This window comes from Pleuronectes platessa, chromosome 17 (assembly GCF_947347685.1).
Source record: "Pleuronectes platessa chromosome 17, fPlePla1.1, whole genome shotgun sequence".
Taxonomy (NCBI): domain Eukaryota; kingdom Metazoa; phylum Chordata; class Actinopteri; order Pleuronectiformes; family Pleuronectidae; genus Pleuronectes; species Pleuronectes platessa.
Window position 1 is genome coordinate 18,151,067 of NC_070642.1, and position 26,952 is coordinate 18,178,018.

At 44.8% G+C, this 26,952-nt stretch overlaps 3 protein-coding genes across 3 annotated transcripts; all 3 read right to left on the reverse strand.

The window, feature by feature from the left end:
- Positions 1–1,911: 1,911 nt before the first annotated feature.
- LOC128460657 (uncharacterized) lies at positions 1,912–6,907 on the reverse strand. The gene is made up of 21 exons (XM_053445901.1): positions 6,888–6,907; positions 6,730–6,809; positions 6,544–6,639; positions 6,335–6,459; positions 5,639–5,785; positions 5,391–5,468; positions 5,132–5,296; positions 4,968–5,064; positions 4,675–4,892; positions 4,432–4,588; positions 4,150–4,358; positions 3,944–4,061; positions 3,651–3,850; positions 3,464–3,578; positions 3,219–3,388; positions 3,059–3,144; positions 2,853–2,983; positions 2,575–2,764; positions 2,274–2,415; positions 2,070–2,190; positions 1,912–1,991 (listed from the first exon to the last, which is right to left on the reverse strand). The coding sequence occupies exons 1-21, from the start codon at positions 6,905–6,907 to the stop codon at positions 1,912–1,914; spliced, it is 2,745 nt and encodes a 914-aa protein (XP_053301876.1).
- Positions 6,908–12,214: 5,307 nt separating this feature from the next.
- On the reverse strand, positions 12,215–17,240 carry LOC128460658 (uncharacterized). Its single transcript, XM_053445902.1, is given in 22 exon segments — positions 12,215–12,294; positions 12,373–12,487; positions 12,571–12,712; positions 12,880–13,069; positions 13,158–13,288; positions 13,363–13,448; positions 13,523–13,692; positions 13,768–13,882; positions 13,955–14,154; positions 14,248–14,365; positions 14,454–14,662; positions 14,736–14,892; positions 14,979–15,196; positions 15,270–15,366; positions 15,434–15,579; positions 15,633–15,651; positions 15,746–15,811; positions 15,978–16,124; positions 16,668–16,792; positions 16,877–16,972; positions 17,063–17,142; positions 17,221–17,240. Coding segments are annotated over 22 exon segments (2,727 nt in total).
- Positions 17,241–19,470: 2,230 nt separating this feature from the next.
- LOC128460660 (uncharacterized) lies at positions 19,471–24,460 on the reverse strand. The gene is made up of 21 exons (XM_053445903.1): positions 24,441–24,460; positions 24,283–24,362; positions 24,097–24,192; positions 23,888–24,012; positions 23,197–23,343; positions 22,956–23,027; positions 22,697–22,861; positions 22,533–22,629; positions 22,240–22,457; positions 21,997–22,153; positions 21,715–21,923; positions 21,509–21,626; positions 21,213–21,412; positions 21,026–21,140; positions 20,781–20,950; positions 20,621–20,706; positions 20,419–20,549; positions 20,141–20,330; positions 19,833–19,974; positions 19,629–19,749; positions 19,471–19,550 (listed from the first exon to the last, which is right to left on the reverse strand). The coding sequence occupies exons 1-21, from the start codon at positions 24,458–24,460 to the stop codon at positions 19,471–19,473; spliced, it is 2,739 nt and encodes a 912-aa protein (XP_053301878.1).
- Between the last annotated feature and the right edge of the window lie 2,492 nt (positions 24,461–26,952).

Here is a 26,952-nt window from a genome sequence, read left to right on the forward strand (position 1 = left end):
TTAGCATATCTGTCCAAGAGACTTATTTCTTTGTCATTCTAAGACACATGTCCCTATCGATTTTTGTAGATGTAGACCAATCGTAGTGCCGGGGCTGCACTTTAGGGGGCGCTAGTCAGTTATTTTGATACGCCCATTCCTTAAAACTATCTGTATATCGTCAAGGGTGGGCTGTTGATACACACATGTAGTTTGAGGGAACTGGACCCATGAACACGGAAGTTACAGCAATTTCGTGTGTCATGCCGAGTTGAACTTTGATGACACGCCATTAATAATCCGCATTATGAAAAGTCACAGTAATCGTAAGCCTACATTATCAATGTCTTGAGACCCATTTGACACAGTTTGACATGGTTTCACAAAGTGGATGAGGAGAAATACATCCAAGTGTAAAATGTACCAAAAACAAGACATTTCCTGCTGCCACCAGGAGGCGCTGTGATTTTAAGTCACGATTTCTTTTTAGATGTCTTCAGGTCGCGACTCTTGTCTTACATGTATAGTTTGGAGTCGATTGGACCAAATATGTCTGAGATAGAGAAGCTCGTGTTTTGATGGCGTTTCATCAAACTTTGACGCTACGCCACGGTCAGACGGTATGACTAAAAGTTGATCTTTCAATAACTTTTGATCTCCATTTTGTTGTGATGACACTCGTATAAATTTTAAGTTGATATGGTGAAAACTCTACAAGAAGTACATCAAAGTAAAAATATGGAATATGACCAAAATGGCCACTTAATCCAAATTGGCGGGCTTCCTGTTAATTTTTTCATAATGGTCCTTGAGGCTTTTTTGTGCATCTGGTCAGGATACATAACTGTCTTGATTTTCGTGAGGATCGGTGAATGCTAAATGAGGGGCTTTTCCGTAGGTGGCGCTGTTGAGCAATTTTGCCAAGCCCATTTCCAAATACTCCAGAATATGTAAATTTAAACCACTTTCTAATTTACTGCAAACTTTTACAGCATGTTTAAAAATTCTCAGAATAATCCTTTCAATAGGGCCTCCCACCGGAGGTGCTCGGGCCCTAATAATGAATTTGAACGGTGAACACGTTCATATTATCTGAAGTCTAGCTAAAACGTTACGGAATGTTTTCCTTCTCCTGAGGAGAGACGCTGTCTAAATCGAATGCTTGCACCATGTCGTTGCGATCTTTGTTGTTTATTTGAAAAGAAATGCAGTCTTGTGGGGGGGGGGGGCGCGACCGGGAGGGGAAAATGCGAGGCGGAACTAATATTATAGCTGAACTAATGCTTTGACGTCCGCATCTCTTTAACGGCAGAGAAGTAAACAAATCGCTCTTTCCCCGGAGCCAGGGGTCGGCAACCCGCGGCTCCCTGTGCAGTGTTGTGCATGTCGCGCATATTTTTCGTGAACAGTGAACTTTACGATCAGTTTTCATATGTTAAACATGCATGTGAGGGAACCTCATCCACTCTATGCAGCATCTACCACTGCAGTGAGAATTGCCTTGCGCCCTGAACTGTTTTTTTTTTTTACTCAGTAACGGATGTAATTTCCAATGTAGCGAAGTACAATACTTCAGTCAAAATCTACTTAAGTAAAAGTAAAATTACCCATTTCAAAAACTACTCAAATTACAAAGTACACAAAAACTACTTAATTACAGTAATGCAAGTAAATGTAATTCGTTACACCTCTGGTAAATACAAGTTATAAATGTCTCTTACAAGGGGAGGGCTTCTTACTGCAGCTCCAATGCATTTTGTCTTCAGATAATAAAAAGTGCTGTTGTTCATCTGGTCACTCTGCAACAACTCTCCCAAACGAGGGAAACCTCCAGTTTGCCAGAAGTCGATTACTGGCTATACACTGGGGAACCATTCAAAGCTTTTAGGCAAAGAACAACATACTAGGATATCATTAAGATTTTTTTATTATTCAAGAGTTTGACTGAGTAGTTAACAGGATTGGTCCAGAAGAGAGCTGCCTTCGGTTGCTGGAGTTTGTGCTTCTTTGCGCTGGAAAGAGCAAAAAGATAAAGATTCAGTACGACTCAAAGTGTTGATTTATAGTCATTCGAGTCGGTGCAGCCTCACTTCTTTTAACCCCTTGTTGGCTGTAGGGCTTCGTGCCTGTAGGATTCACACACTGGCCCCTGCAGGAGTCATCTGCGTCGCCGTTTGCGTTACACACCATCGCGTCACAGTGGACGTGGATCTGGAGGACAGGGGCAGATTTGGCACAGAGGGTTAAGATTCGTCCTGTGGCCCGGAGGAGAGCAACTCACGTTCTTAAATTACCTCGTCTTTCAGAACCTCTCCGTCTTCAGTGAAGGTGAACATTTGCATAGAGAAGCGTTTGACGTGGGACGGTACGGCAACTCTAGTGTCCATCATAACCGGGTGGAAGACTGTCACGTAGCTGTCATCGCGGTTCACACAGCTGGTGGAGAGATGGGAAACAAACGGTCGTGGAGCAAGTTTAAAACAAATTACTTCTAAAATCAATTGGAGGCTTTGATTCAAGCTTCTGAGTTCAGTCAAGCAACCTCAATTTTAATATCGTCAAGACACCGTCTCTGTAAAAGATATGCTTCATTACCCGTCCACAATAATGTCCCAGCTGGGCAGAGACGTCCTGTCTTCGTGCAGAGTGGCCCAGCAGTTCTCCAGGATGAGCTCCAGCTGTGGGTCTGAGGAGTACATCAGCTCCACCTCAAAATACAGAGGCTGTCTCAGGTATTTCACTACTGGATAAGCTTCTGCTTGGTAGAAGAAGTTGTACGATGAATCTGGAGAAGAGACGCACAAATTAAAGTGGACAGACCGTGTTCGTACCAACAGGACAAGAGTTTGCCATTCTGAGAAGTTCACACATACCTTCAGCGAGCCTCATCTGCACCATCAGCTGTCCTGATCCGATCTCTGCTGCAGGTTGTTTGTTTATTGGTTCAGAGTTGAAGGCAACAGTCTGAGTGTCATTCACCACATAGTAGCAGGAAATCTTGTGCCTAAAAAACGAGAACATGTCAGAATGAAAAAAAAAAAATATATCAAAAAGCTATTATTCAGGTTAAGACTGTTACCTGTACTCTGGATCCACTGGTGACATGTAGGTGGCTCCGTTGTTGAGGCTGATCTCATTTTCATACAGCATGAAGTTGTCAAAAAACTAAAGACATGGAGGATTACAATTTTTGCAAAAGGCGCTTTCAATCTTTATAGATTAAGTTGGCAGTAATTTACCATTCTAGTGGTTCCACAGGAACTGACGTTGAAAGAAAACACACCAAAGCGAGCATTATGAAAAACTGGTTTGCAGGACTGGTCCGTCAGAGTCAGCATGCTCATGTCCAGGTTGGGCACAGATTCCATCTTAAAAACCAGGGCGGTCATTGTGCCGTTTGGGTTGCACCCTAAAAGGGAGCACACAATTTGTTAAAAAGATGTTTCACATTCAACCAGCAGAAATCCCAGACTTGTGATCTTACCAGTGATCCTGTAAGGGAAACTGCAGGTCAGGGAGAGATCGGCAAGCACCCAGTAGTTGACGTAGTCCACCAAGACAACGTCAAGTCTGGCTCTGAGTGAGTCGGCGGTAGTTAGCTGCAAGACAGAAAGTTAATGTACCAAGTGGAAATAGGTTAGTCGGTTTCAAAATCCTCATATGTAACTTACCTCAAATACTGATCCATTGGCTCTGTCTTGCACCACAAAGCTGAAGTGTGTGTTGTTTTCTGCAAAGTTGTAAGTCTCCATCAGCTCAGGGGTTAGCTGCTGGGACCCAACTAGGGTCTGGAAACTGGGGCCTTGACTTCCATATTCCACGATAATGTAAAAATTATTCTGGTCACAGGAACCAGAGATTGTGGGAAGCACTGGAGAGAAAAAAAAAGTTTCTCCCATGTTTCATTTCATGGGCCGTTATAGAAAGTCATGATGTCAAGTGACAAATATAAAGATGGTCTCACCAACATCTTGCAGAGATGCCTGCAAATCCACCGAGAGGGCAAAGGGAGTTTCTTCCGGCAGAGTTACAAATCCAAAGACCAAAGGGAGAAAGTAGGACGTAACCAAGCGCTCAGGATTCTGCAGAATTTTAAGAAGATCAGCTACAGAACGCATCCAAACAAATACAGAGTTGAGTTCATCTGAATGTGATTGTAAAGTTGCATACATGTTTCAGGACGACATCAGCGTCGAAAGGCACTTGCAGAGAGAAGCTCTTCGATCCATTGGAGAAGCTGTACTCTTGCACTGAAAAGCCTCTGGTCATACTTTCCTGTACAGTGAGAACGCCAGTGGAGAATGTGACGTTCGTGAGCGCCACATCATGAAGAAAGGTTCCTATGTACAGAGTGAACATCCTGTCCTGTGGAACGGTGTCTGAGGAACAGAGGGTGACAGGTTTAGCTTTGCTACAAGTTCCCATAGCCTCCACCAGAGAAGTGAGACTCACCATCTTTGATGTGTGGAGGGCTGGGCATCAGAGGGGTGGTAATTGGGAACAAAATCTTGTATCTGGTATCATCTTGGGTGTCCTCTGCCCTCCACAGTACCTCCAGCATGGGCTCCACACTATAGGTGATGTGGTACTGGTAATCTGGGGCATGGCTCTGCAATTATTCATGGTAGCTTTAATAAATCATGAAAATGGACCAGTGACCAGAGCCTTGCATTGTAAATGTATACACTTCCAAACCTTGTAGTAACCATCAGGCGATCCCAAGGGGATCTCGACGATGATGTGAAACTCGGTGGTAGATAGTGTGTATCCTCGTGCAGCCATCTGAGATGTATCCAGCCTTTGTCCGTTGATACCCATGAACATTTCTAGGATTTTAAAGTTGCCGTCTACCAGCGGCGTCACACGACGAGGAACGTACCAAGAGATCACCCCCTCGGTGTAGAGGACACCGCCTGTTGAAGAAACAATCGTTGACTAAACCGCACTCTGAAACCCAATCTATGCTGCCCAGATTCCTCGAGACTCACCTGTGGGACAAGCAGCTGCCATGTTCACCGTGCGCAAACCGTCCGATGCCTTGTAGTAAGCACTCACTTTTAAAACAGCCATTGGGACTCCAGCCACCTACACATGGTGTTGACTGTCAGTCAAGTGGAGGATGATACGGTGAACAAGCAGGTGAGTCACTTACCTCCTCAGAGGTAGTCTCTGCTGTATCGTAAGGGCTTCGCACAACCAGGCGGTTAGTGGTGGTCATGGCAGCGTAGCCAGCCTGGATGGCCTCCCTCAGCACCATCGGAACTGGGTCAGGAGTGTAAAACGTCATTTTCCAAATACCTTGTGCTCCATCTGATTCCTGGAAGGGACAAAACGAGTCAACAACTTGTTTGGGGATACCAAAATGGTGCAGGTAGAGAAAGTGTGTGACGAGAGAATCGTTAAAAACGTACACCAGGAGTGGCGTTGATCTGGGTTTCAGCTTTAGCTTGTCCCTTAGCCTCAGCAGGTTTAGCCATGTGGTGTGAAACCTAAAAGAAAGCCAGATTTAAACTCAGAGTAACATTTATACAGTTCACTGTCAGGGACATTACATTGCAATCATTTGGTGGAAACTTTACCCAGCCACTAAGTGCCGTACTGGAGAAAAAAAACCATTTCATTAACTGGTCTTTTAAAAACACAATATAAGGAGACATACTTCCATGTAGTTCCTTTCACAGAGAATTTCTCTGGAGGCCCAGCGAGTGTAGCTGCACTTCTTAGTCACATCATGATTGACCACATCGGAAGGATTCTCATGGTGGTACATATAGAGTCTCAACCCGGCATTAAATGTTTCATCATCCTACAAATTTTTAAAAAAGGCAAACAAGAAAGGAAGCATGTCATTAATCAACATCTGTAAAATGTTTGGCAGCAGTTGACCAATCGTTCAAAGCAGGGGTTTTCAACCAGGGGTCCGCGGCCCCAGTTTGTTTTTTTACACATTTTTCTAGATTTGTTTGAGGTTTTTAAATAAAACCAACATGGAAAACCAAATGTTAAAGACTCCTACACACGCATGCACATCAGTGGGCCGCGGATTACTTTCTAGTCAGAATGGTGGTCCCTGGGACAAAACCAGTTGAAAACACCTGGTTTAAAGCCTAAAATCAAGGGAAAAAACATTTCAACTCATAAATTAGGAATTTGCCATGTAAACAAATTTTACACACTGGGCTGATTTGATAAATATTTAGACGCAGCACAAACAGTTTTAAGTTTGTCCCTGTCAAAGTAAAAATCTAGTAATGAAAATACCAATTGCAGGTTTGGTTTATAGTCTACTCTGATAAATTGAAATCATTCCCATTTGAAGACTCTGGACAATTATGAAAATAACAGCTCACCACACCTTATTGTCCACATAGCAGCCCATCAGAGACGTGTAGATTCTGGTGTTGCCCCACGGGTCAGACTCCATGCTGTATCCACACTGAGCAGCCAGGCTGGGAGTCAATGCAACAAACTTGGTGCCATCTGGAGAGCAGACGCAAAAAACAACAAGGGTCACGTCGCAGTGACAAACCAATCTGACCATCGTTAACATGAGTTCATACTCACTGATGGCTTCCACCTCAAGCTGGTTCCCCACAGCGAGCGCCTTGTCCAAGGTGACTCTCATTAGATTCCCTGCACAGTCTGACTTTAGACCGCTGCCTGTGTGGAGCCGTGAAGAGAAGTCAGGTCAGCAGAGCATGTAAACTGATGCAAGGTCAAATAAGGTCAGTTGACGAGAGTTATTCTTACCGGACTGCGAATTGTGCTTCAGATCCGGCCTCGGTGGAGCCAAGGCGACAGCTGCAGCTATCATGAAGGTCCATACCAAACTATAACAAAGAGGTCATCAGTCAGAAACAAGTGATACAAAGGCTGGAGGTTGCTGCTAACAGACCAAACAAACTTACATGCGCTCAGGCTTCCCCATGTTGTTCTGTACTAAGACAAAAAAAAAAATCACAGGAATCAAACCACTTTCAGAGCGGGGCACTGAACGCAAACTAACAAACCAGCCCTGCTGCGGAGTGGCTGACTGCTTTACCCAGAGGCCACCAGGCTATTTATACATCACTTGATTAGGACACACAGGTGAGACGCATCAGTGATTAACACCTGCCTCACACACACACACATTCACACACAGAACCAAACACACACTCAAACCCACTCAGAGGGGTTTGATATATGAATCTTTGAAAAAAAAAATCATCACTCTTCAGTTGTGTGCAGGAAAAATGATTTATTATTCATTTATTACGCAGGTACGACGAGCACAGGTCCCGGAAGGCACATAAAACGACGCTTAAGACAGCACACACATGCCACTTACAATGCAGTGGGACTTATTTAGGCTCTACTGCAGTGACGGTATCAGTCTTTGTGTCAGTGATTAATAAAGTGGCATCTTGAGCAAAGGCGACTTCTGTGTCCAGCGGAGAAAACGAACGGAACACACACACACACACACACACTTTGTTAAATTGAAGGCAAATTCAAGGGACACCACGGCTCCTTCACGCACACGCTGCGCTGTGAGGTTTTGGGAGCTTCTTTACGCAGACGGATTATTCTAAACTAGGGATGCACCGATATATCGGCCGAACATCGGTAGCGGCCGATATTCGCCTCGTTTACTGATATCGGCTTATCGGTAATAAACTTGACTTTCACCGATATCATTGGCCGATGTTCATATTTGTGGTAAAACCGCTGGGCACGTGCCGCGGCTGGGGGAGCAGTCGCTCCGTCGCCCTCCTCTCCGCTCCGCCGGAGGCTCAGTGTGCGGCACCGGGAGGTCCTCATCCGGTGGCACCTCACGGCGCCGGCGCGGAAGGCGGGGAGGGGACTGGGTACGCGGTCAGCGGCGGCCACTCTGGACGCGTGTCGGGCCCTTCTCGCGGATCACCTCAGCTACGGCGACCGCTGGTTAGTGATGTGTCGGTCGTGAACGATTCGTTCGTTTTGAACAAATCCTTACAAGGACTCGGGAGTAACGAGTCCTCTCAAAGAGAGATTCGTTCATTTTCTCGTGGGCGCGCATCGGGACTGTTGCATAGGCTGATGAAGGTCACGTGAAAAAGGATCCAAAGACTCGTATCCGGCAGAAGAACGAATCACTGATCCGAAGACTCTGTTGGCAGAAGAACGAAACACTGATCTGAAGACACGGTCGGGAGGTGAACGATTCGTTCATCTGCCGGGTACGAGTCTTTGGATCATTTTCTACGTGACCTCCATAGGCTCAGAAGAGGAAACAGTTACCTCATCCCCTTTCGCGTGACCGCTGTTAAAAAGCAGCCATGACTGACAGCTCGTGTGTGGCAGATCATATATTTTTTAAGAAAACCTCCTCTATTAAATACAGTAAAACATGACAGTTTGTATGGTTTTAAATTGTCATTTATTGTCACACTGGCATTTAATTATCACGGGAAATAATTACACTGCACTAAACTGTAAGTGTAAATGTAAAGTGAAAATAACAAAACCAGTCATTATGACTTGTGAATAGGGCTGAACGATTAAGATTTAATATGCGATTCTTTTATTTTATCCTCTCTTCCCCCCCCAAAAAAAAATAATGAATGATTTAAATATGACCAACACAATATTAGATACTGTACAATATTCTTTCCCACATTTTTATTTGAATGCGGCGGTGTTATAGTCAGTGGATCAGCAGCAGTTTAAGCTCTGTGTCCGCGGATGCGGCGGGCCAGCTGGATGTGCTGGCAGCGTGCGAATCAGCAGCTCCATAGATTCCTGTTCATGTCCGGGTGGACGTGCAGCGGTATGGAGGTGCCGGGCGATTTTCTTGTGCGCCTACCGCACCGCGGTCACCGGCGAGATGAGCTCGCTCTGTGTGGCCGACACGTTGGCCGAAGACTCTGTGGGCAGTTGAACCCGATCATTGATCCAAACACACGGTCGGGAGTTGAACGATTCGTTCATCTGCCGGGTACGAGTCTTTGGATCGTTTGCACCCCCCCTTGAAACGAACGAATGACTCAAAAAGAGATTCGTTCATTTTACTGAACGAGATTCAAAGAACCGACACGGTAAAAAGATCCGAACTTCCCATCACTACCGCTGGGGGAACCCTCCGGCTGGCGCCTAGCAGCTGACTGAAAACTGGTGCGGACCAGGGGAATCCGACTGTTTAATTAAAACAAGCATCGCGAAGGGCCACGGTGGGTGTTGACGCGATGTGATTTCTGCCCGACACTCAAAACAGGTAAAACTGAGGAGGGCTTGTTAAGTTATCTTGACTCACGCAGTGTAACTTGGCGTAAAAAGTATGAGCATAGCGTCTGTTTAAGTACTTTATTCTCATGTGCACCGGCTCTATTCATCCGTCTCATGCACAGGTAACAAGGGAATTGACAACATACGTTATACACACAGAAGCCGTAACACATCTAATAAACGGGCAATACTGCTACCGTAAATCAATGAGAAGAGCGTTCTCTATAATGATACTTTAACAGGGCTGTTTTAGACAGGGTAAAAAGGTGCTGTTTTAAATTATCCTTGTGGTATTTTGACCAAAATATGTTAGACATTTCATTAAGATCCCAAGGAACCATTTCAACTTGCGGTAAAATGGGCCTAATATGTCTCTGTTAAATAAAGTTTAGTTAAATCAGAGATTGTTTCATAAATCTGATTCAATTTGTGCTCATTAAAAGATAAGTGATGAATAGTGCTTTTTAAATAATGATTTAATTATTTTTCTGGCACAAAAGGGTGAATGAATAACAACAAAAAGAAAATAAACAAATATCGGTATCGGCTATCGGCCAGATTGTTATTTTAAATATCGGTATCGGTATCGGCCAAGAATTTCCATATCGGCATGCATCCCTATTCTAAACCGCAGCAGTTTATAACACGTCATTGAGCTAATATCTACATTTTACAGTCTGGGCTGTTTTACATTATTATTTACACCTGATATGTGTGGATGAATTTTAATGATTTAAATTCCCTCATCCTCTGGTGGGGACATTTACGCACCGAGCCACAGACTGTACATGAAGCTGTGCATAATTATTTTGGTCCATCTTAGAAGTCTGCATTTGTTATTATTTTATGAAATGGGATGCTGTTGTTAAGAAAGCTTTATATATAATTTATTAGATTATCTTGTTATTGCGTGGCCACAAATTATTAATTTATCCACCGATGTCAACAGGGGCTCTGTAATTTTCTAGTGATTACATTATATTTTTATATTTTAGTTTAATTATTTCTTTAAAAACTTTTTTTAATATTCATATTAATATAACTTTTTTCGATACGAGAGGTACCGGATCTGGCAGCAAGAAGTAGGCAAGAGAAAGCATGTTCAGAAGAACCGTTCATGTTCTTTAATATTCTATTCATGTTCAGAAGAACCCATTGAAGTTAAATAACTGTTAATAAGGACATTTGAGAAGTACGGATTTTTTTAGCAAAGTTTTTTTTGTGAAATACGTAATGCGGCCCAGCCTCACCCAGATACTGCCTCCAGTGGCCCCCAGGTAATTTGAGTTTGAGACCCCTGATATAAAGTATATATAAATATGCTTTTCTTCACAAAAGTCTAGATCTGAAAAACGACTTAATATTCACAATGAGCAAATCTCAAAATACAAGACCTGAATTGTCTATATACGTCATCAAAAATAGTTTTCCATAAGTTTTCCTTTAGTTCATAGATTAATATATTATCATTTCCAAATACTCCAGAATATGTAAATTTAAACCACTTTCTAATTTACTGCAAACTTTTACAGCATGTTTAATAATTCTCAGAATAATCCTTTTAATTTCAATAGGGCCTCCCACCGGAGGTGCTCGGGCCCTAATAATGAATTTGAACGGTGAACACGTTCATATTATCTGAAGTCTAGCTAAAACGTTACGGAATGTTTTCCTTCTCCTGAGGAGAGACACTGTCTAAATCGAATGCTTGCACCATGTCGTTGCGATCTTTGTTGTTTATTTGAAAAGAAATGCAGTCTTGCGGGGGGACTGCATTTTTTTTTTTACTCAGTAACGGATGTAATTTCCAATGTAGCGAAGTACTAGCCTGGATGCCAGACGAACTTAGCCCCGCCCACAACATTTTTGGTCGGGCAGTTCGGTCTGGAGTCGCTCCATTGGGAAAAAATTATGGCCCGACCAGGCCAATCAGATTGTCAGGGCGGGCTTTATACGATGATTGACATGATCAACGGTAACGTAATCAACCACGTCATCACAGTGCCCTCGGGTTGAATTCGTTTAACAAACACGCCTGCCGCTGGCGAGCTGAGATTTGCCATCGAGTCTGTTTTAGAAGACATCGACAGCGGATTCATTTTTGAAAGAGGAACACAGAACGTGGAGGCGACGCCAAAGCACCGCGCTAATCCCTATCGCCCCGGCGCTTGGCTGTTCACACCGGACACTGAAGCGACGCTGAACCGCCGGGCAGCGCTAATATATCACCCGTTGATCCAGTAGATCGCTGCACGGCTTTGTGCCAGTCACACCAGAGGCTGAAGCACCGCGCCAAGGCTGCCTCGCGGTGCTTCAGCCTCCGGTGTGACCGGCACAAAGTTTTAACATGGGAGTGGATGGGAGCCAGCTGTTATTCAAGGCTTGGCGCTGCGCTGAAGCATCCGGTGTGAACCCGGGTTAGTAAATAACTCACAATGCGTTGCTTAGCATACGTCACATACTACTTTGCTCTGATTGGTTGTAGGTCTATCCAATTGAGCGAAGAGGAATTTTACTTCCTGGTCGGTTGAAACACGCCCCATAATCACAGCCCAATGGAGTTGTCTCAGACTCATATTCTGACTAGAATTGTGAGTCTGACAACGTCAGGCTAGCGAAGTACAATACTAGTCAAAATCTACTTAAGTAAAAGTAAAATTACCCATTTCAAAAACTACTCAAATTACAAAGTACACAAAAACTACTTAATTACAGTAACGCGAGTAAATGTAATTCGTTACACCTCTGGTAAATACAAGTTATAAATGTCTCTTACAAGGAGAGGGCTTCTTACTGCAGCTCCAACGCATTTTGTCTTCAGATAATAAAAAGTGCTGTTGTTCATCTGGTCACTCTGCAACAACGCTCCCAAACGAGGGAAACCTCCAGTTTGCCAAAAGTCGATTACTGGCTGTACACTGGGGAACCATTCAAAGCTTTTAGGCAAAGAACAACATACTAGGATATCATTTTAAGATTTTTTTTTTATTCAAGAGTTTGACTGAGGAGTTAACAGGATTGGTCCAGAAGAGAGCTGCCTTCGGTTGCTAGAGTTTGTGCTTCTTTGCGCTGGAAAGAGCAAAAAGATAAAGATTCAGTACGACGCAAAGTGTTGATTTATATTCATGCGAGTTGGTGCAGCCTCACTTCTTTTAACCCCTTGTTGGCTGTAGGGCTTCGTGCCTGTAGGATTCACACACTGGCCCCTGCAGGAGTCGTCTGCGTCGCCGTTACACACCATCGCGTCACAGTGGACGTGGATCTGGAGGACAGGGGCAGATTTGGCACAGAGGGTCAAGATTCGTCTTGTGGCCCGGAGGAGAGTAACTCACGTTCTTAAATTACCTCGTCTTTCAGAACCTCTCAGTCTTCGGTGAAGGTGAACATCTACATAGAGAAGCGTTTGACGTGGGACGGGACGGCAACTCTAGTGTCCATCATAACCGGGTGGAAGACGGTCACGTAGCTGTCATCGCGGTTCACACAGCTGGTGGAGAGATGGGAAACAAACAGTTGGTCGTGGAGCAAGTTTAAAACAAATTACTTCTAAAAATCAATTGGAGGCTTTGATTCAAGCTTCTGAGTTCAGTCAAGCAACCTCAATTTTAATATCATCGTCAAGACACAGTCTCTGTAAAAGATACGCTTCATTACGTGTCCACAATAATGTCCCAGCTGGGCAGAGACGTCCCGTCTTCGTGCAGAGTGGCCCAGCAGTTCGCCAGGATGAGCTCCAGCTTTGGGTCTGTGGAGTACATCAGCTCCACCTCAAAATACAGAGGCTGTCTCAGGTATTTCACTACTGGATAAGCTTCTGCTTGGTAGAAGAAGTTGTACGATGAATCTGGAGAAGAGACGCACAAATTAAAGTGGACAGACCGTGTTCGTACCAACAGGACAAGAGTTTGCCATTCTGAGAAGTTCACACATACCTTCAGCGAGCCTCATCTGCACCATCAGCTGTCCTGATCCGATCTCTGCTGCAGGTTGTTTGTTTATTGGTTCAGAGTTGAAGGCAACAGTCTGAGTGTCATTCACCACATAGTAGCAGGAAATCTTGTGCCTAAAAAACGAGAACATGTCAGAATGAAAAAAATATATATATCAAAAAGCTATTATTCAGGTTAAGACTGTTACCTGTACTCTGGATCCACTGGTGACATGTAGGCGGCTCCGTTGTTGAGGCTGATCTCATTTTCATACAGCATGAAGTTGTCAAAAAACTAAAGACAGGGAGGATTACAATTTTTGCCAAAGGCGCTTTCAATCTTTATAGATTAAGTTGGCAGTAATTTACCATTCTAGTGGTTCCACAGGAACTGACGTTGAAAGCAAACACACCAAAGCGAGCATTAGAAAAAACTGGTTTGCAGGACTGGTCCGTCAGAGTCAGCATGCTCATGTCCAGGTTGGGCACAGATTCCAACTTAAAAACCAGGGCGGTCATTGTGCCGTTTGGGTTGCACCCTAAAAGGGAGCACACAATTTGTTAAAAAGATGTTTCACATTCAACCAGCAGAAATCCCAGACTTGTGATCTTACCAGTGATCCTGTAGGGGAAACTGCAGGTCAGGGAGAGATCGGCAAGCACCCAGTAGTTGACGTAGTCCACCAAGACAACGTCAAGTCTGGCTCTGAGTGAGTCGGCGGTAGTTAGCTGCAAGACAGAAAGTTAATGTACCAAGTGCAAATAGGTTAGTCAGTTTCAAAATCCTCATATGTAACTTACCTCAAATACTGATCCATTGGCTCTGTCTTGCACCACAAAGCTGAAGTGTGTGTTGTTTTCTGCAAAGTTGTAAGTCTCCATCAGCTCAGGGGTTAGCTGCTGGGACCCAACTAGGGTCTGGAAACTGGGGCCTTGACTTCCGTATTCCACGATAATGTAAAAATTATTCTGGTCACAGGAACCAGAGATTGTGGGAAGCACTGGAGAAAGAAAAAAAGTTTCTCCCATGTTTCATTTCATGGGCCGTTATAGAAAGTCATGATGTCAAGTGACAAATATAAAGATGGTCTCACCAACATCTTGCAGAGATGCCTGCAAATCCACCGAGAGGGCAAAGGGAGTTTCTTCCGGCAGAGTTACAAATCCAAAGACCAAAGGGAGAAAGTAGGACGTAACCAAGCGCTCAGGATTCTGCAGAATTTTAAGAAGATCAGCTACAGAACGCATCCAAACAAATACAGAGTTGAGTTCATCTGAATGTGATTGTAAAGTTGCATACATGTTTCAGGACGACATCAGCGTCGAAAGGCACTTGCAGAGAGAAGCTCTTCGATCCATTGGAGAAGCTGTACTCTTGCACTGAAAAGCCTCTGGTCATACTTTCCTGTACAGTGAGAACGCCAGTGGAGAATGTGACGTTCGTGAGCGCCACATCATGAAGAAAGGTTCCTATGTACAGAGTGAACATCCTGTCCTGTGGAACGGTGTCTGAGGAACAGAGGGTGACAGGTTTAGCTTTGCTACAAGTTCCCATAGCCTCCACCAGAGAAGTGGGACTCACCATCTTTGATGTGTGGAGGGCTGGGCATCAGAGGGGTGGTAATTGGGAACAAAATCTTGTATCTGGTATCATCTTGGGTGTCCTCTGCCCTCCACAGTACCTCCAGCATGGGCTCCACACTATAGGTGATGTGGTACTGGTAATCTGGGGCATGGCTCTGCAATTATTCATGGTAGCTTTAATAAATCATGAAAATGGACCAGTGACCAGAGCCTTTCATTGTAAATTTATACACTTCCAAACCTTGTAGTAACCATCAGGCGATCCCACGGGGATCTCGACGATGATGTGAAACTCGGTGGTAGATAGTGTGTACCCTCGTGCAGCCATCTGAGATGTATCCAGCCTTTGTCCGTTGATACCCATGAACATTTCTAGGATTTTAAAGTTGCCGTCTACCAGCGGCGTCACACGACGAGGAACGTACCAAGAGATCACCCCCTCGGTGTAGAGGACACCGCCTGTTGAAGAAACAATCGTTGACTAAACCGCACTCTGAAACCCAATCTATGCTGCCCAGATTCCTCGACTCACCTGTGGGACAAGCAGCTGCCATGTTCACCGTGCGCAAACCGTCCGATGCCTTGTAGTAAGCACTCACTTTTAAAACAGCCATTGGGACTCCAGCCACCTACACATGGTGTTGACTGTCAGTCAACTGGAGATTGATACGGTGAACAAGCAGGTGAGTCACTTACCTCCTCAGAGGTAGTCTCTGCTGTATCGTAAGGGCTTCGCACAACCAGGCGGTTGGTGGTGGTCATGGCAGCGTAGCCAGCCTGGATGGCCTCCCTCAGCACCATCGGAACTGGGTCAGGAGTGTAAAACGTCATTTTCCAAATACCTTGTGCTCCATCGGAACTGGGTCAGGAGTGTAAAACGTCATTTTCCAAATACCTTGTGCTCCATCGGATTCCTGGAGGGGACAAAACGAGTCAACAACTTGTTTGGGGATACCAAAATGGTGCAGGTAGAGAAAGTGTGTGACGAGAGAATCGTTAAAAACGTACACCAGGAGTGCCATTGATCTGGGTTTCAGCTTGTCCCTTAGCAGGTTTAGCCATGTGGTGTGAAACCTAAAAGAAAGCCAGATTTAAACTCAGTAACATTTATACAGTTCACTGTCAGGGACATTACATTGCAATCATTTGGTGGAAACTTTACCCAGCCACTAAGTGCCGTACTGGAGAAAAAAACATTTCATTAACTGCTCTTTTAAAAACACAATATAAAGAGACATACTTCCATGTAGTTCCTTTCACAGAGAATCTCTCTGGAGGCCCAGCGAGTGTAGCTGCACTTCTTAGTCACATCATGATTGACCACATCGGAAGGATTCTCATGGTGGTACATATAGAGTCTCAACCCGGCATTAAATGTTTCATCATCCTACAAATTTTTAAAAAAGGCAAACAAGAAAGGAAGCATGTCATTAATCAACATCTGTAAAATGTTTGGCAGCAGTTGACCAATCGTTTAAAGCAGGGGTTTCCAACCAGGGGTCCGCGGCCCCCTGTTATATTTTACACATTTTTCTAGATTTGTTTGAGGTTTTTAAATAAAACCAACATGGAAAACCAAATGTTAAAGACTCCTTCTACACACGCATGCACATCAGTGGGCCGCAGATTACTTTCTAGTCAGAATGGTGGTCCCTGGGACAAAACACCTGGTTTAAAGCCTAAAATCAAGGGAAAAAACATTTCAACTCATAAATTAGGAATTTGCCATGTAAACAAATTTTACACACTGGGCTGATTTGATAAATATTCAGACGCAGCACAAACAGTTTTAAGTTTGTCCCCGTCAAAGTAAAAATCTAGTAATGAAAATACCAATTGCAGGTTTGGTTTGTAGTCTACTCTGATAAATTGAAATCATTCCCATTTGAAGACTCTGGACAATTATCATGAAAATAACAGCTCACCACACCTTATTGTCCACATAGCAGCCCATCAGAGACGTGTAGATTCTGGTGTTGCCCCACGGGTCAGACTCCATGCTGTATCCACACTGAGCAGCCAGGCTGGGAGTCAATGCAACAAACTTGGTGCCATCTGGAGAGCAGACGCAAAAAACGACAAGGGTCACGTCGCAGTGACAAACCAATCTGACCATCACTAACATGAGTTCATACTCACTGATGGCTTCCACCTCAAGCTGGTTCCCCACCGCGAGCGCCTTGTCCAAGGTGACTCTCATTAGATTCCCTGCACAGTCTGACTTTAGACCGCTGCCTGTGTGGAGCCGTGAAGAGAAGTCAGGTCAGCAGAGCATGTAAACTGATGCAAGGTCAAATAAGGTCAGTTGACGCGAGTTATTCTTACCGGACTGCGAATTGTGCTTCAGATCCGGCCTCGGTGGAGCCAAGGCGACAGCTGCAGCTATCATGAAGGTCCATACTAAACTATAACAAAGAGGTCATCAGTCAGAAACAAGTGATACAAAGGCTGGAGGTTGCTGCTAACAGACCAAACAAACTTACATGCGCTCAGGCTTCCCCATGTTGTTCTGTACTAAGACAAAAAAAAAATCACAGGAATCAAACCACTTTCAGAGCGGGGCACTGAACGCAAACTAAAAACCCAGCCCTGCTGCGGAGTGGCTGACTGCTTTACCCAGAGGCCACCAGGCTATTTATACATCACTTGATTAGGACACACAGGTGAGACGCATCAGTGATTAACACCTGCCTCACACACACACATTCACACACAGAACCAAACACACACTCAAACCCACTCAGAGGGGTTTGATATATGAATCTTTGAAAAAAAAAATCATCACTCTTCAGTTGTGTGCAGGAAAAATGATTTATTATTCAGCGATTATGTACAAACCTACATGTGTTTAACATCAGATATATATATATATATATATATAAAGCAGGGATCTCAAACTCGCGGCCCGCGAGCCAATTGCGGCCCTCGGGACGATATTTTGTGGCCCCCACCTTAATATGAAAGTTTAATGTTAGTGCGGCCCGCGACTTTTATATTGTAGCACTCCTGTTAGCTTCTGTATGGGACAATGTTATGATGTTCTGGTTTCCTACTGTGTGCCTGACCAGTGAATGCAGCATCCATGTGAGGGACATGGGGGGCGGGGTCGTGTGTGTGAGAGTGAGTGCGAGAGAGAGCCTGAAGAGAAAAGAGCGGCTTTGGATGTGCAGAGAGCAAGAAGGTGAAATTCATAGTTTTCCTCTTTCGCGCAGGTCATGATGTATCCAGGGCTTCATTTGTAAATCACAAGGTGCCGGAACGCTAAGTACATATGACAGCGCAGGTACGACGAGCACAGGTCCCGGAAGGCACATAAAACGACGCTTAAGACAGCACACACATGCCACCTACAATGCAGTGGGACTTATTTAGGCTCTACTGCAGTGACGTATCAGTCTTTGTGTCAGTGATTAATAAAGTGGCATCTTGAGCAAAGGCAACTTCTGTGTCCAGCGGAGAAAACGAACGGAACACACACACACACTTTGTTAAATTGAAGGCAAATTCAAGGGACACCACGGCTCCTTCACGCACACGCTGCGCTGTGAGGTTTTGGGAGCTTCTTTACGCAGACGGATTATTCTAAACCGCAGCAGTTTATAACACGTCATTGAGCTAATATCTACATTTTACAGTCTGGGCTGTTTAACATTATTATTTACACCTGATGTGTGGATGAATTTTAATGATTTAAATTCCCTCATCCTCTGGTGGGGACATTTACGCACCGAGCCACAGACTGTACATGAAGCTGTGCATAATTATTTTGGTCCATCTTAGAAGTCTGCATTTGTTATTATTTTATGAAATGGGATGCTGTTGTTAAGAAAGCTTTATATATAATTTATTAGATTATCTTGTTATTGCGTGGCCACAAATTATTAATTTATCCACCGATGTCAACAGGGGCTCCGTAATTTTCTAGTGATTACATTATATTTTTATTTTAATTATTTCTTTAAAAACTTTTTTAAATATTCATATTAATATAACTTTTTTCGATACGAGAGGTACCGGATCTGGCAGCAAGAAGTAGGCAAGAGAAAGCATGTTCAGAAGAACCGTTCATGTTCAATTCATGTTCAGAAGAACCCATTGAAGTCAAATAACTGTTAATAAGGACATTTGAGAAGTACGGATATTTTTAGCAAAGTTTTTTTTGTGAAATACGTAATGCGGCCCAGCCTCACCCAGATACTGCCTCCAGGTAATTTGAGTTTGAGACCCCTGGTCTAGATGGTTGCTGAGCATGGACTGTGCTTGCAGCGGTATTGGCATGTCATGTTGGGGTTGTCCTTCGGGATGTCTACCCTCATCAAATGCTGCTAGAGACTTTGATTATTGATGATGTTCTCCTGCACGTGGCATCTATTGCACTTCTGTCCGTCCTGGGAGAGGGATCCCTCACATGTGGCTCTGAGGTTTCTACATATTTTTACCCTGTTAAAGGGTTTTTAGTAGTTTTTCCTTACTCTTGCTGAGGGTTAAGGACAGAGGATGTCACACCCTGTTAAAGCCCTATGAGATGAATTGTAATTTGTGAATATGGGCTATAAAAATAAAATTTGATTATAATAAAAAGTGCTGTTGTTCATCTGGTCACTCTGCAACAACTCTCCCAAACGAGGGAAACCTCCAGTTTGCCAGAAGTCGATTACTGGCTGTACACTGGGGAACCATTCAAAGCTTTTAGGCAAACATACTAGGATATCATTTTAAGATTTTTATTTTATTCAAGAGTTTGACTGAGGAGTTAACAGGATTGGTCCAGAAGAGAGCTGCCTTCGGTTGCTGGAGTTTGTGCTTCTTTGCGCTGGAAAGAGCAAAAAGATAAAGATTCAATACGACTCAAAGTGTTGATTTATATTCATTCGAGTCGGTGCAGCCTCACTTCTTTTAACCCCTTGTTGGCTGTAGGGCTTCGCGCCTGTAGGATTCACACACTGGCCCCTGCAGGAGTCATCTGCGTTGCCGTTTGCGTTACACACCATCGCGTCACAGTGGACGTGGATCTGGAGGACAGGGGCAGATTTGGCACAGAGGGTTAAGATTCGTCCTGTGGCCCGGAGGAGAGTAACTCACGTTCTTAAATTACCTCGTCTTTCAGAACCTCTCCGTCTTCGGTGAAGGTGAACATCTGCATAGAGAAGCGTTTGACGTGGGACGGGACGGCAACTCTAGTGTCCATCACAACCGGGTGGAAGATGGTCACGTAGCTGTCATCGCGGTTCACACAGCTGGTGGAGAGATGGGAAACAAACAGTTGGTCGTGGAGCAAGTTTAAAACAAATTACCTCTAAAATCAATTAGAGGCTTTGATTCAAGCTTCTGAGTTCAGTCAAGCAACCTCAATTTTAATATCATTGTCAAGACACCGTCTCTGTAAAAGATATGCTTCATTACCCGTCCACAATAATGTCCCAGCTGGGCAGAGACGTCCTGTCTTCGTGCAGAGTGGCCCAGCAGTTCTCCAGGATGAGCTCCAGCTGCGGGTCTGTGGAGTACATCAGCTCCACCTCAAAATACAGAGGCTGTCTCAGGTATTTCACTACTGGATAAGCTTCTGCTTGGTAGAAGAAGTCGTACGATGAATCTGGAGAAGAGACGCACATATTAAAGTGGACAGACCGTGTTCGTACCAACAGAACAAGAGTTTGCCATTCTGAGAAGTTCACACATACCTTCAGCGAGCCTCATCTGCACCATCAGCTGTCCTGATCCGATCTCTGCTGCAGGTTGTTTGTTTATTGGTTCAGAGTTGAAGGCAACAGTCTGAGTGTCATTCACCACATAGTAGCAGGAAATCTTGTGCCTAAAAAATGAGAACATGTCAGAATGAAAAAAAAAATTTCAAAAAGATATTATTCAGGTTAAGACTGTTACCTGTACTCTGGATCCACTGGTGACATGTAGGCGGCTCCGTTGTTGAGGCTGATCTCATTTTCATACAGCATGAAGTTGTCAAAAAACTAAAGACATGGAGGATTACAATTTTTGCAAAAGGCGCTTTCAATCTTTATAGATTAAGTTGGCAGTAATTTACCATTCTAGTGGTTCCACAGGAACTGACGTTGAAAGAAAACACACCAAAGCGAGCATTATGAAAAACTGGTTTGCAGGACTGGTCCGTCAGAGTCAGCATGCTCATGTCCAGGTTGGGCACAGATTCCATCTTAAAAACCAGGGCGGTCATTGTGCCGTTTGGGTTGCACCCTAAAAGGGAGCACACAATTTGTTAAAAAGATGTTTCACATTCAACCAGCAGAAATCCCAGACTTGTAATTATACCAGTGATCACGTAGGGGAAACTGCAGGTCAGGGAGAGATCGGCAAGCACCCAGTAGTTGACGTAGTCCACCAAGACAACGTCAAGTCTGGCTCTGAGTGAGTCGGCGGTAATTAGCTGCAAGACAGAAAGTTAATGTACCAAGTGCAAATAGGTTAGTCAGTTTCAAAATCCTCATATGTAACTTACCTCAAATACTGATCCATTGGCTCTGTCTTGCACCACAAAGCTGAAGTGTGTGTTGTTTTCTGCAAAGTTGTAAGTCTCCATCAGCTCAGGGGTTAGCTGCTGGGACCCAACTAGGGTCTGGAAACTGGGGCCTTGACTTCCGTATTCCACGATAATGTAAAAATTATTCTGGTCACAGGAACCAGAGATTGTGGGAAGCACTGGAGAAAAAAAAAAAAAAGTTTCTCCCATGTTTCATTTAATGGGCCGTTATAGAAAGTCATGATGTCAAGTGACAAATATAAAGATGGTCTCACCAACATCTTGCAGAGATGCCTGCAAATCCACCGAGAGGGCAAAGGGAGTTTCTTCCGGCAGAGTTACAAATCCAAAGACCAAAGGGAGAAAGTAGGACGTAACCAAGCGCTCAGGATTCTGCAGAATTTTAAGAAGATCAGCTACAGAACGCATCCAAACAAATACAGAGTTGAGTTAATCTGAATGTGATTGTAAAGTTGCATACATGTTTCAGGACGACATCAGCGTCGAAAGGCACTTGCAGAGAGAAGCTCTTCGATCCATTGGAGAAGCTGTACTCTTGTACTGAAAAGCCTCTGGTCATACTTTCCTGTACAGTGAGAACTCCAGTGGAGAATGTGACGTTCGTGAGCGCCACATCATGAAGAAAGGTTCCTACGTACAGAGTGAACATTCTGTCCTGTGGAACGGTGTCTGAGGAACAGAGGGTGACAGGTTTAGCTTTGCTACAAGTTCCCATAGCCTCCACCAGAGAAGTGGGACTCACCATCTTTGATGTGTGGAGGGCTGGGCATCAGAGGGGTGGTAATTGGGAACAAAATCTTGTATCTGGTATCATCTTGGGTGTCCTCTGCCCTCCACAGTACCTCCAGCATGGGCTCCACACTATAGGTGATGTGGTACTGGTAATCTGGGGCATGGCTCTGCAATTATTCATGGTTGTGTTAATAAATCATGAAAATGGACCAGTGACCAGAGCCTTGCATTGTAAATTTATACACTTCCAAACCTTGTAGTAACCATCAGGCGATCCCACGGGGATCTCGACGATGATGTGAAACTCGGTGGTAGATAGTGTGTATCCTCGTGCAGCCATCTGAGATGTATCCAGCCTTTGTCCGTTGATACCCATGAACATTTCTAGGATTTTAAAGTTGCCGTCTACCAGCGGCGTCACACGACGAGGAACGTACCAAGAGATCACCCCCTCGGTGTAGAGGACACCGCCTGTTGAAGAAACAATCGTTGACTAAACCGCAATCTGAAACCCAATCTATGCTGCCCAGATTCCTCGAGACTCACCTGTGGGACAAGCAGCTGCCATGTTCACCGTGCGCAAACCGTCCGATGCCTTGTAGGAAGCACTCACTTTTAAAACAGCCATTGGGACTCCAGCCACCTACACATGGTGTTGACTGTCAGTCAAGTGGAGGATGATATGGTGAACAAGCAGGTGAGTCACTTACCTCCTCAGAGGTAGTCTCAGCTGTATCGTAAGGGCTTCGCACAACCAGGCGGTTGGTGGTGGTCATGGCAGCGTAGCCAGCCTGGATGGCCTCCCTCAGCACCATCGGAACTGGGTCAGGAGTGTAAAACGTCATTTTCCAAATACCTTGTGCTCCATCTGATTCCTGGAGGGGACAAAACGAGTCAACAACTTGTTTGGGGATACCAAAATGGTGCAGGTAGAGAAAGTGTGTGGCGAGAGAATTGTTAAAAACGTACAACAGGAGTGGCGTTGATCTGGGTTTCAGCTTGTCCCTTAGCCTCAGCAGGTTTAGCCATGTGGTGTGAAACCTAAAAGAAAGCCAGATTTAAACTCAGTAACATTTATACAGTTCACTGTCAGGGACATTACATTGCAATCATTTGGTGGAAACTTTACCCAGCCACTAAGTGCCGCACTGGAGAAAAAAAAACCATTTCATTAACTGGCCTTTTAAAAACACAATATAAGGAGACATACTTCCATGTAGTTCCTTTCACAGAGAATCTCTCTGGAGGCCCAGCGAGTGTAGCTGCACTTCTTAGTCACATCATGATTGACCATATCGGAAGGATTCTCATGGTGGTACATATAGAGTCTCAACCCGGCATTAAATGTTTCATCATCCTACAAATTTTTAAAAAAGGCAAACAAGAAAGGAAGCATGTCATTAATCAACATCTGTAAAATGTTTGGCAGCAGTTGACCAATCGTTCAAAGCAGGGGTTTTCAACCAGGGGTCCGCGGCCCCCTGTTTTGTTTTTTTTACACATTTTTCTAGATTTGTTTGAGGTTTTTAAATAAAACCAACATGGAAAACCAAATGTTAAAGACTCCTACACACGCATGCACATCAGTGGGCCGCGGATTACTTTCTAGTCAGAATGGTGGTCCCTGGGACAAAACACCTGGTTTAAAGCCTAAAATCAAGGGAAAAAACATTTCAACTCATAAATTAGGAATTTGCCATGTAAACAAATTTTACACACTGGGCTGATTTGATAAATATTCAGACGCAGCACAAACAGTTTTAAGTTTGTCCCCGTCAAAGTAAAAATCTAGTAATGAAAATACCAATTGCAGGTTTGGTTTGTAGTCTACTCTGATAAATTGAAATCATTCCCATTTGAAGACTCTGGACAATTATCATGAAAATAACAGCTCACCACACCTTATTGTCCACATAGCAGCCCATCAGAGACGTGTAGATTCTGGTGTTGCCCCACGGGTCAGACTCCATGCTGTATCCACACTGAGCAGCCAGGCTGGGAGTCAATGCAACAAACTTGGTGCCATCTGGAGAGCAGACGCAAAAAACGACAAGGGTCACGTCGCAGTGACAAACCAATCTGACCATCGTTAACATGAGTTCATACTCACTGATGGCTTCCACCTCAAGCTGGTTCCCCACAGCGAGCGCCTTGTCCAAGGTGACTCTCATTAGATTCCCTGCACAGTCTGACTTTAGACCGCTGCCTGTGTGGAGCCGTGAAGAGATGTCAGGTCAGCAGAGCATGTAAACTGATGCAAGGTCAAATAAGGTCAGTTGACGTGAGTTATTCTTACCTGACTGCGAATTGCGCTTCAGATCCGGCCTCGGTGGAGCCAAGGCGACAGCTGCAGCTATCATGAAGGTCCATACCAAACTATAACAAAGAGGTCATCAGTCAGAAACAAGTGATACAAAGGCTGGAGGTTGCTGCTAACAGACCAAACAAACTTACATGCGCTCAGGCTTCCCCATGTTGTTCTGTACTAAGACAAAAAAAAATCACAGGAATCAAACCACTTTCAGAGCTGGGCACTGAACGCAAACTACAAACCAGCCCTGCTGCGGAGTGGCTGACTGCTTTACCCAGAGGCCACCAGGCTATTTATACATCACTTGATTGGGACACACAGGTGAGACGCATCAGTGATTAACACCTGCCTCACACACACACACATTCACACACAGAACCAAACACACACTCAAACCCACTCAGAGGGGTTTGATATATGAATCTTTGAAAACAAAAATCATCACTCTTCAGTTGTGTGCAGGAAAAATGATTTATTATTCAGCGATTATGTACAAACCTACATGTGTTTAACATCAGAAATATATATATATAAAGCAGGGACCTCAAACTCGCGGCCCGCGAGCCAATTGCGGCCCTCGGGACGATATTTTGTGGCCCCCACCTTAATATGAAAGTTTAATGTTAGTGCGGCCCGCGACTTTTATATTGTATCACTCCTGTTAGCTTCTGTATGGGACAATGTTATGATGTTCTGGTTTCCTACTGTGTGCCTGACCAGTGAATGCAGCATCCATGTGAGGGACATGGGGGGCGGGGTCGTGTGTGTGAGAGTGAGTGCGAGAGAGAGCCTGAAGAGAAAAGAGCGGCTTTGGATGTGCAGAGAGCAAGAAGGTGAAATTCATAGTTTTCCTCTTTCGCGCAGGTCATGATGTATCCAGGGCTTCATTTGTAAATCACAAGGTGCCGGAACGCTAAGTACATATGACAGCGCAGGTACGACGAGCACAGGTCCCGGAAGGCACATAAAACGACGCTTAAAGGCCTCAAGGCCGAATTAGAGTCGGGTTGCACGCATGCACGCAAGACACGCAACACGCCCCTTTCGTGCCCTCTGCGGGCTTGCGTGCGTCCGCCAATTTTTCTAACTACACGACAAAACGACGCGAGCCTCACGCAGTCCGCAAGGCTTGTGATTGGTCTGCTTACTACATCCCGTCCGGAGTCTGGTTTCCGGTTTCATGCCCCACAATACGCGGAAATCACGGAAGATTTAGAAGAACGAATATGGAACAAATAGAAGAGCACTTGGCAGAAGAGATCCGAAAGTATGACCATTTGTATAACCCGTCACTGACTGGCCGATTTGTCCGCCAGAAATAGGCTATTAGGAGCCGGAGTGGCGATATAAATAAAGATTCGACGAAGAAGAAGACGTCTCTTCTTTGTGTGTTTTGTTTTCGAAAAAAAACGTTACTCCGCCTAGGGTTCTGGCGGTGAATTGCGTTGCAACACGCGCAGCACGTTAGAGAAGCATAAACCAAAACGAGTCCGTCGATGCAGCTGCGTGGCCTTCCGCGGTTGCAGTCGCAGGAGTATAATTAGGCCTTCAGTATGCTTCTCCGAGTCCGTTGCGGACTGACGGACGGACGGATCGGACGGACCCTTTTTGATTTATAGTTCTACGAGCCTTTTTGTTGTGAAAACAATTCACCGCCAGAACAGTAGATGGCGCAACTGAAGTCGAGCATAGAGAAGCCTACCTCATGAGGAATATAGAAGAAGTCCACGCTGGTTTATTTACGTCCTCCCGGCTCCTCACACACAGTGAACGATGGCAACTAACAGAAAAAGGATGTTGATGACGCGACAGTTTTTGCTGAATAAAGTGACACCCAGCGGGTCAAAATGCTTTTGTTATCGTGTCTTAGCGCAGCGGTTGCCCGGTCTTGTTTCCAAACTGCGTTGCTAATTCAACAGCTGCAACAGCTTGAAGCAACACGGAGGCAGCTAGCTCCCCCCAACTTCCACACAGACGCCCGATACTAACTACTACCAAGTGTTTGCTTCTAACCTGACTGTGTTTGAGAAACAGTGTCATGAGAGCCGTGGGATTAAAGTCAGCGGGTTTTTGCGCTGTTCCCACCGCAGTTAGAATGGTGGCTAGCCCACTAGCCCCGTTATCAAAGTTCGTTATAACCGTATGTGACCGTACACACATGCTGTAAGTGCTCTAACCAGCCACCGTCAGCCGGACAACGCCGCTGGCTTAACACACTTGTCACATTAATCATAGAGTCGTAGTTGTGATTTTGGTTTATTGTGATGTAGGGAATGGAACAGGAAGTTTCCATTCCGAAATGCTGGCGTTAGCGGACCAATCACAGCCAAGTGCTATCCGTGGGCTGTCCGTCATTTCGACGTGTAGTTAAGGCCAATGTATGCTTCTCCGTTTTGACGGACACGGACAGATAGGACCGCCCTCTCCAACGTGGAACGCCCTCTCCGGGCCTCTCCGAGGCTCCTCGGAGAGCTTTTCGTGCAGCTCTCATTTTTCTAACTACACGTCGAAATGACGGACAGCCCACGGATAGCCCTTGGCTGTGATTGGTCCGCTAACGCCAGCATTTCGGAATGGAAACTTCCTGTTCCATTCCCTACATCACAATAAACCTAAATCACAACTACGACTCTATGATTAATGTGACAAGTGTGT

What these genes read in the sequence shown, in the direction of transcription:
- LOC128460660 (XM_053445903.1), bottom strand. Translation starts at nt 24,460, where the DNA reads ATGGGGAAGCCTGAGCGCAT. An exon ending in CCCTCCACACATCAAAGATG is followed by an intron (nt 21,924 to 21,996) that starts GTGAGTCCCACT and finishes TCTGTTCCTCAG; the next exon opens with ACACCGTTCCACAGGACAGA. An exon ending in TGGGACATTATTGTGGACGG is followed by an intron (nt 19,975 to 20,140) that starts GTAATGAAGCAT and finishes TCTCTCCACCAG; the next exon opens with CTGTGTGAACCGCGATGACA.
- LOC128460657 (XM_053445901.1), bottom strand. Translation starts at nt 6,907, where the DNA reads ATGGGGAAGCCTGAGCGCAT. An exon ending in ATGGGGAAGCCTGAGCGCAT is followed by an intron (nt 6,810 to 6,887) that starts GTAAGTTTGTTT and finishes TCTTTGTTATAG; the next exon opens with TTTGGTATGGACCTTCATGA. An exon ending in GCAGATGAGGCTCGCTGAAG is followed by an intron (nt 2,765 to 2,852) that starts GTATGTGTGAAC and finishes TCTCTTCTCCAG; the next exon opens with ATTCATCGTACAACTTCTTC.